This window comes from Pseudorasbora parva, chromosome 21, assembly GCF_024679245.1.
Source record: "Pseudorasbora parva isolate DD20220531a chromosome 21, ASM2467924v1, whole genome shotgun sequence".
In the NCBI taxonomy this organism is placed as follows: domain Eukaryota; kingdom Metazoa; phylum Chordata; class Actinopteri; order Cypriniformes; family Gobionidae; genus Pseudorasbora; species Pseudorasbora parva.
The window spans coordinates 37,186,206-37,196,288 of record NC_090192.1 but is presented as its reverse complement, the minus strand read 5'-3'; the positions used below and the strand labels follow the sequence as shown (position 1 = coordinate 37,196,288).

The following is a 10,083-nucleotide window of genomic DNA, read 5'->3' as shown; positions in this document are numbered from 1 at the left end:
TAACATATGATAATCTAATATATATTATATATAATATAATGTATATGCATATAATATGTTTCTATTTGAGGTTAATATGACCACAGGAGAAGCATTTTGTATAAAAATACAAAAAAACAAAAACAAATTGGCAATAAAAATTCGCTATAGTCTTTACACCAAAGTGGAGAATTTTAACATGTGAATTTATTGCAATCCATTTTTAAATCTGAGCAAGTTTAGAACTCAATTAGTAAAAAATAGTAAAGTCATTTAGTATAATCTTCATGACTTCAATGTTAAATATGCTTTTTAAGCAATTAGATCACTAAAAAATGACAGAAAATAAAAATGATTTTGATAATGTCAGCCGATAGCTTCAGACTGTTTATGTCAAAAGGTCTAGTGTAGAGCAGGTGAAAACGTGTTGAATCAGGTCGAGTTCAGAGCGAGGTTGAGTTTGACTGTGCCTTCAGCTCAAATTTCTAATGATTTGGAGGAAGAGATTTAGTCAAAATTCCCTGAAAGGCTCTTTACATATCTGACACATGGAATAGCTGCACATGGAAGAAGGATTTTACTGTCTACGCACATATTTATATTCATTCATTCAGCAGAAGAAAATTATACAATAGTGCTATCACACCAAATTTCAGTTGAGCATTATAACAGAACAACACTGAAGTGCTGAACATTAGATATTAACACAAAAATATTAAGTGCAATATGGTTGGCTAGTTAAAATCACCCAGAAAAGAAGTTTTCAGCTGTTTTTTGAAAATGTCATTGGATTCCACTATTGGATGAAAGGTTAGACGTTAATTCTCACACAGGGAAAGTAAATGCATTTGTAGTAAGCAACCGTGTATCTCGTTGTCCCAGCTAACAAACGATCTCAGAAATTTAGCTATAATGAACAAACATTGATAGTTCGCCCAAAAATGTAATTCATTTCCTCCCCCTTAAGTTGTTCTCAACCTGCACAGTTCTTTCTTCTGTTGAACATAAAGGAAGATATTTTGAAGAGAGTTGGTAATCAAACAGTTGCTGGGCTCCATTGACTTCCATATAAACAATAAATAAATCAATGGGGACCAACTGTTAGACATTAATGCAGGTTTAGAACATGATGGTGACTAAATGATGACATATTACATTTTTTTATATTATTATTTTTAGTGAATTTATCTAAATTTGATAATTCTATTATACTATTGTCTGTTTAAATTAACCTGGTCTTTAATAGGTAATGTTATCAAAAGCTGAAGCACAAAATCGTTATTTATACATCGTTCATGGAGCATTTATTTCTGAAATATTTTAGTTTTTTACATTTTTTTACTTTTTTTAACATTCAAAACTAACATTCCCATAATGTTTGAAGAACAATAAAAGGGGATGTTTAAAGGTGCACTATGCAGCTTTTGTCCACTGGAGGGCGCCTATGCAAAACAAATGCGTAGTTTGATGACGCAAAGTGTGAGCGCAGCATCTTGGGAGATGTGGTCTTCTCATCACAGCCGGTGAAAAATAGGACTCGGGCAGAAATCACGTTCATGCATGCGGTTATTAACGTTACTGTAGTATGAAGCAGAGCAGGACCGAGTGTTGTGGACCTGAGCAAAGCTGCTGGAGCGATTGTTAAACAAATACCCGCCTTGCGAATACCGGGACTTTTATTATGACGGGACGGGACTCATTTGCCGGGCGCCTGCACAGATCCGCTCTTCCAGTTATGATTTTGAGGTAATGGAGCTCTGTTTATCATATTAGATACATTTAAGTGTGTTTAAGTTATGACGTTACTCCGTGCGTTCACTTGTTCACACTGCTAAGAGTAAAGCGCTCCTGCCAAATAAAAGCCGAAATTGAGGGTAACGCAGATATGACGCAATTGACAGGCGACTCTCTCAAATGCAATGCTGCAACGTCCCGGTCCTTAGTTAAAATAGCAATTTTCTCACAATTTACAAATAGTTGGAAACATCTGGGATATTGTAGGGTACTCAACTGAACAAAATATATAAAACTGGCCTAGTGGTTTTTGGATATTTTACTGCAAAAATACTACATAGTTCACCTTTAATGAATCTTCCCATAGTCATTTTCTTTAAAGCATTTTTTTTTTAACTGGAGGTTTTTAACATTAAGAGAACATTTAGAAATAAAGTTTTCATAACTTAATGGAAAGATTAGCAAAACATTGCTATTGTGTTAATATTGTATAATACAATTCTACTTGAGCACAATAACAATAGTTTGTCTGAGATGAAGTGTTCTACTGAAATCACGAGTTTCCACCTTACAGGGCGGGAGATTTTCTGGCTGACTGGCTGATTTTCAGCCGCAGGAAAAAAATGCTGAATGTGATTTCATAAGTACATGTTCCTGGATCAACATCTTTGTTGGTTTGAGGGACAAGTTTACAGTTTATGTGAAGTGTAGGCTTACAACACGGGTTAGGTGCTTCTACATCAGTGTTATTCACCTAACGTTTTAGAGATTTAAGACGGAAGTTATGAGTAGTGTTTGGTTTATTAGTAGGGATAGGGTTAGGACTACATTTTCGGACTGGAATGCTGGAATGATATAAACACACAGTCCTGCTGCCCCCTGCTGGCTGAAACCCAGCTCACACCCCTGCATGTCTTATCAAATAATGCACAAAGTCCAAGGGCCAAAGGTTCAGCTCATGCAATAATTATGGAGAATGACATCACAACATGACTCACAATGACCTGACATTCCTGTAAAAGGATATAATCTCTTATATCATAATTGGAGCCATTAGGTTTTATGAATCAGTTTTTGAATGCCATATACTTTTTAAAAGACAATTATTTTTTTAGAGAGCAGCACTTTTCCCCCCTGTTGTGGTCCTACTTGGTTATTGATTAGTAAAGCACACAGACATTATCACCTGGTTTCACAGACAAGCCTTAAACCTAGTCCCAGACTAAAATGCAAGTGTGTCAAACTAAAAGTCTTAAAATAACTCTTACCTTACCTTTACTTGTCTTAATATGCACATACTAATGTCTTTTTTTCTAAGGCATGTTAATAAAAGCTACTTAAGGGTGCAGTGTGTACATTTTAGCGGCATCTTGCAGTGAGATTGCAAACTGCAACCGGACACCGGTCACCACTTCCCTTTTCGAAGCACATAGAGAAGCTATGGTGGCTGACACAGGACAAAGATGTCGTCGTCTGAGACAGCAGACAGTAGCTAGTGCTCTGTAGAGAAGTTTGTCCGTTTAGGGCTACTGTAGAAACATGCTGCCGCAAAATAGCAACTTCATTTTAAGGAGACTTGCGGTGTGTGTAGATGGAAATGGCTCATTCTAAGGTAATACAAACATAACGGTTCATTATGTGATGTCTTTATGCACCACTGAAAACTTAGTTACGGATATTATATTGCATTTCTGTTTATAGATCCTCATAAATACTACACACTGTACCTTTGAATCAAATGCCTTAATTGAATTAAAGGCCTACTATACTGGCTTAATCTAAGCCCTGTCTGAATCCAGGCCTATGTGTTTTAGGTTAAGAACTGAACACAAAATTCAAACAAAATTCACTCTAAAAAGATTTATTATTGTAATATGATAATATTTACAGAATATTTGATTAATATATTATACAACAGAATTGTAGTATATTGGCAGTTTGAAGCCAATAGCTGATGCATAGTGTATGCACTAAATATATTCACATCTATAAAATATGGAAGACATTTTTTTTAAGGTTAAAGGAACTGATGTAAGTAAAATTTATCTTTGTTTTCTTAAGTTACACATCATGTAAAGGTGTTTAAGTTCATAGTAGAAAAGCTAGACGAGTAAATGACATTTAAAAATGTTTTTAAACATAAGTGCAATGAAATATATGCAGTGGCCTGTACAAATATTTAAACACTCAAGTCACACTTAAAGGTGGGATAGGTAGGACTGATCTAAAACACTTTTGTCCAAATTTGTTTAAACTTTCTTTATATGTCAATACATAATTAAAATGTAAGTACTCTGAAAAGTAGAGTATAAAAATCGAGTGACTCTAGACTTTTTAATCTGCAATAAACGCCGCTCATTATTTTCGTTCGGGACGAAACAAATGATTGGCTTGGGCGACTGTCACTCTCTCTCGCTACCATGGCGACCACCGCTTTCGCTACAGGATCCGCCCACATGCGCGCGCTCGTTTGATTTGAGCAGTTCAAGAGGCAAGAAACCTAGGCGAAATAATGGCAGAGAAAGAGCATTCAAACTTCACAGTGCAGGGTTTTACAGTCAGCGAAGGCAAACAATGCAAAAAAGGAAGACAGTACGAGAAAAGGCAATGCACAGAAAGTCTTTGGATAAACAAAGAAATCAAACGCGAGTAAATATCTGCGTGGCTTTTCAACAATGGTGAGAACTGAGGGACCTGAAAAACGACTCATTGCTGGCTGTATTTCTGCTGGACAGGTAATCTTTCATTTTGATTATACATTTTTTTGGTTTATGTTTTCATGAAGCATGTATCAAGAGCACATGAAGCTGCCTAATATAGCTAATAACATTACTTAGCATAAAGTTACAATGTTATGCACTTAGCCATTAGTAGATATGATAAATACTCATTATGCTTAGCTCAAGTTGATCGCTGTTGTGTTGAATTTCGCAAAATTTAACTTTAGATAACAAAATGCACGTGTAAAGGCTAGTACACCGCATCCAGGAACTTTTTTTAGAACTAAATTAGCTTTAGCTACTGCTAATCAACAATGCTTTCATCATGGAAACTCTTACATGCAAAACACAGTATATGTTATGAATCTTACACGAAATTCATCTTCATCACAGTATAACTGATGTTATTGGAAAAACATGATGCTACCCGTTTTCTTTGCCTTATAAATATAACTAGCTCGTTACCAAATCAAACAAAAATATATTTTAAACTCTACCAGTATCGGTATTCTAGCTTGATAGTGAGTACTAAAAGACATCTTATTTGTTTATATTCATACTGATAAAGTTCGATTTTTTATTACATGTGATTCTGATATTATGTGACTACATGCACACTGCTCTTCCGGCTGATTGGTCGCTGAGGCACGTTCATGTATTTTGGGGGCGTGGCTTTGGAAAGAGCCCAGAAGGGAGAAGGTGGAGTGAATGGAAATAATAAGCTGTCTTTAAAACAGTCGTGAGAGGTCTACAGACACTCCTTTTTTATACTTTCTTTTTCAGAGTACTTACATTTTAATTATGTATTGATATATAAAGAAAGTTTAAACAAATTTGGAAAAAAAGTTTTTTAACCAATTCATACCTATCCTACCTTTAAAACATGGATCAGATAAAACATGAAAACAAATGGCATTAAACACAAAAAGCACAGGCCTATGAAATGCTGTTATCTAATGCAAAGACAATTTTAGTGTGATTTAAGAATACAAACACTTTTAGGCCTTAGTGTATGTATAGCCTATAACTAATACAATATTGTGTCATGGCAAACACAGATAAGTTCAGAACTGCAATTCACTTCAACGTGATTCACCCCAAAATAATAGGCTCAATTCAGCTCAGGTCTGAAAATCATCACCCGTAAAGACCCATTCACACCAAGAATGATAACTATAACGACTATATTGCGATACAGTTCTGTTTATTATAAGCACAGGCTGCAGTTTTGTCATCTGCTGCTTTAAATGCTTGAGCTCTTCAACTTTGATTATTCATCGGCTGGAAGAAATATCGTTGTGAGTCCATTTCGTTGTTCCGTTATCGTTACAGTTGTGTCTGTTATTTAGGAGGATTTTTTTTAAACGGCATCTTAATGGTATAGTAATCCTTTTTGGTGTGAACGAGCCTTTAAACTGTTTTTTTTCTGTGTTTTCTCTTCAGTACATCATGATCTCTTTCGGCGCATCCTCCGTTGGCTTCTCCTGCTCTTTGCGGCGTGTGTATGCGGCGTGGACGTACAAATAGACCACGAGGATGGCGACCATATTGAGGCAGATGTACGGTATCAGAAGGAAAAAACCCACCTGTAGGCTAATTTTTACATCTTTCAACAACACGTTGGCCACATCAGCTTTCACCAGCGTCTCGAACATCTTGCCAAGGTAGGCGTTCGCCACATACAGAATCAGCGCCAAGCTGGCCGTACATACTGGAGATGAGACACATAAAACCACTTTTATTATCATTTAAACATATCGTTTTAGATATCTACACTTTAAAAAAATCTTGGGTTACTTTTACTTTTTCATTTTTGTGTAAACCAGATCCTGGGTCAGAAGTATCAACCCAGTGTTTGGGTAGTTTTTCTGTTACTCAGACCCTGGGGTCAGATGTAACATCCCAGTGTTTGGGTAATTTTTCTGTTACCCAGATCATGGGTCAGACGTAACAACTCAGTGTTTGGGTAGTTTTAGTGTAACCCAGACCCTGGGTCGGATGTAACAACCCAGTGTTATGGGTAGTTTTAGTCTTACCCAGACCCTGGGTCAGCCATAACAACCCAGTGAGTTATTTATCGCTGGCTTTTTGCAAGCTCTTTAGGTGAGAGCAGCAGTGCAGCTCTGTCTTCTGTAAAATACAGGTTTGTGTACATTTTATTTTACCTATACATACATTATTGTGCTGTATATCATTTAATTTTATGCAAAGCAACTTTAGGGGCAAGATGTGAGTGACCTAAACAAGTGTCTGTCTTGATGAATCAATGCCTTGCATAAAATTGTATGATTTTATAAATAAAAAAAAATACAGATTATAAATACTTCTCAGAACTGTACACTGATTGTTAATGGACTAGTTATGGAGCCAGTCGGGAGTATATTTCCCGAGCATATTTCGGGAGTGAAACGCAGGGTGGCGGTCTAAAGTTAGAAGTTCCCCGCTGAACACGATACAAGATCCAGCACCATTATAGTGGAAATGGGACAACAGAGACTGGTCGATTACACTTGAATTACTTCTAAATGTTTAATTTTTACTTCTTGTAATATTTGTTAAACAAGTTTTAAGGTCGGCAATATGAATTAAAAACTGTTAATATGCTACACTGTGATCAAAAATAAAGGAATTATCATGCAAGCCAACGGCTTTGTAAAGTATTTTGAAATAGTTTAGAGGATTTAAGTTATTCCATACATATTCATTCATGTATGAAGTGAAGAAAAAACCCAGAATATTACAGTAAAAATTTATCAACAATACTGGTTAAATTATGTTGAATTTAAAGGCTTAATATTATTTAAACAGATAACTTATAAAACAAATCACCGCATTCATGAAGGGCAAAATTAGCTGTATGGAACAAAACCATAATTTGTACCAGGCTGTAAAAATATATATTTTTTTCTGCTGTAAAACTGAGAATTTTTGTCACCTGTCTCTGGTGGCTAGTTGATGAATTGCAGTTTAAGCCACATTCGTGTTGGATTCTAGAGAGCGAATGAAAGGTTGCCACATGGTTCTGTCCTATATTTATCCAGCCCTGGGTTAAAAGCACCCCAAATTGGGTTGTTTTTAAGTGTAAACATCTAAACGTAAATTGAAGAGTAAATATGTGAGATTTTGCACTATTTCTAATTAACTGCAAGCAAAATAGTGTTAGAGATTCTGATTTCTTGGTTTGTGACATGGCGTATGTTTTCTCACCACTAAGTCCACTGCATGTGTATAGCCCTATTGGTCCCATGTAGGTCTGATATGGGTTACTGAAGCTGTTATAGAGTGACACCAGAATACTGCCTGCAGACCCCAGAAGAGCCAGGCCCAACATGATGACAACCAGAGCGTGCAGGATGATCGGAACTCCTGCTAATTTCCCCAGACGTTCAAAAACTGAGAAAGAAGAGAAAAAGACAGGAAAATGAGAATTTACCAAACATTGATCTTAAAGAAAGTTAAGGGGGTCGCACACCGGACGCGGCGCTCGGCGGCGCGCCACGTCTTTAAAATTCGAACACATTGTTTTCAATGAGTGTACGCACACCGGTGGCGGCATTCGGCGCCTGTCCGCGGCGACTCAGGAAGTTGTTCTAAATCCTGCCGCGCCACAGAGCGCCATTTCAAGGCTTTATATTAAAAGTATATTATCGTTAAGGTATACTGATTTCACCCTTTGCTACAAGACACATTTGTTTTACATTCTGAGTTCAACAGCTTGAATAAAGTCTAAACATATTTTGGGGAAATGTATAATAAACGTAGCCTTTTAAAATGTGCGCGTCCTGTGTGCGATACCTGAGATGCTGCGTGGCGCGCCGCCGAGCTCCGCGTCCGGTGTGCGACCCCCTTTACATAACATTTGATGAATTCCAGTAAGTATAAAATTCTCACACTGCAAAAAATGCTTTTCTTACTTAGTTTGTCTTGTTTCTAGTTAAAATATCAAAACATTCTTACATTAAGAAACATCTACTAGACAAGTAAAAGTAATTGTCTTGGGAAAAACAAATAACTCAATATAACTCAAATAAGCAAAATAATCTGCCAATAGGGCAAAAAAAATAATCTAGTTTTCTGTTTGAATTAAGATTATTTTGCTTAACCCATTGGCAGATTATTTTGCTTATTTAAAAGCAAAAACTCACTTAATTTTGAGTTATTTTTTCCAAAACAAGACAATTACTTTTACTTGTCTAGTAAATACTTGTTTTAAGAATTTGTAGATGTTCAGACTAGAAACAAGACAGAAATTCTAAGTAAGAAAAGCATTTTTTGCAGTGCATGTGATTTATATGGAATGGCGGTTCTAATTTCTGAAAATTCCAAAGGTCATTTTAGCCCATCATTTCAAATGTGCAAGACTTTTAGTTCACCCAAAAATGTAAATGTTTCCATCTTTTACTCAAGCGTAATTTGTCTATTGCGTTTATCTTATGTGATAGATTGACACTTAAAAATTGTGTGATTTTAGCATGCAGACATTCAATCGAAACCTTGTTTGAAGCTCACCAGGCACTTTTGCTCCTAGCTTGGAAATCCTAGGGCAGGAGATTTTGGTTTCCGTGCCGTTGAAAAGGCCGATTTTCAGATGGGAGGATCCATTGAACTGTTCACTGTCGATCGGTGCGCAGGCCATTTCTGCTTTGGCCCAATCCGTCGACATCCCATAACCCAATAAAACCACTCCTGCTGCACATATAAAAGAAGTTGACAAGAAATGCAGTAGTTTCTCCACGGACGGCATTGTAACTGTGGTCTTTTTCTAGGTCCTTGGCTGAGAAATGGTTTAGCTTGTCAAGCAGACCCTTTGATTCCTGATGCTTTGTGGCTGGAAAATGGGAGAACATGAGGTGAGGTGTTGGTGGGTAATAAATGGTGTTGTATAGCTTGCACTTTGTCACTGATCTGAAACCAGTAGCCAGGTGTTTCCTTGTAATGGCTAAAGGTTTGGACTGAGGTGGGGAGAGCTGATCACAGATAAGCTCATAATGAAGCTCATCACATGGAGGGCAATAAAGTCATAAAGTAATCGTCTGTCCAGTCACGGACCGGTGCTCGTGTTGTCATGGCATTTATATTGGAGCTCACAACATCATAAAGAGAGTGACGTGGGTTTGATCAGAAAGAAAAGATCAAGAAATCATACTCTGACAGTACAGAAGTCCTGCTTTACTGCTGTGGACCCTTGTGATTTTATCATGGCACATGAATGGGATGGACTTGGGTCTAACATTTATGATCCTTACAGTAATATTAAGTATGACAGTTATGCAGTAATATTCATATATCTAAGAGAGAACAATATTCTCATTGTTTTTAAACAAATGTTTCAAACAGTGTTTAAACAGTCATATCTAAATTAGTTACATAGCATACTCCTCGTCAGGTGAGAAAACATGTTTATATTATATAAATGTTGTGTCTATATTTAGATTTACTGCAATGCATTAAAAGATGTCCAAAGTCCGTTCTCCTGTGATACCATATCACCATCGATATTAAAACACACCCACATATAAAACACACACTCACACACACACACACACACATAGTAGGATCAGAAAGTGTGTGGAATATAGTATTTTATACACAACCTGTAAAATAAAATAAAATATAGAAAAAAAATCATTAATTTTACTCTTAAACCAGC

At 36.5% G+C, this 10,083-nt stretch overlaps 1 protein-coding gene across 1 annotated transcript; it reads right to left on the bottom strand.

Moving 5' to 3' along the window:
- Nucleotides 1-5,763: 5,763 nt before the first annotated feature.
- LOC137056528 (clarin-3) lies at nucleotides 5,764-9,245 on the bottom strand. Its single transcript, XM_067430656.1, has 3 exons — nucleotides 8,943-9,245; nucleotides 7,641-7,826; nucleotides 5,764-6,144 (listed from the first exon to the last, which is right to left on the bottom strand). The coding sequence occupies exons 1-3, from the start codon at nucleotides 9,175-9,177 to the stop codon at nucleotides 5,873-5,875; spliced, it is 693 nt and encodes a 230-aa protein (XP_067286757.1). The 5' UTR covers nucleotides 9,178-9,245; the 3' UTR covers nucleotides 5,764-5,872.
- Nucleotides 9,246-10,083: the final 838 nt, after the last annotated feature.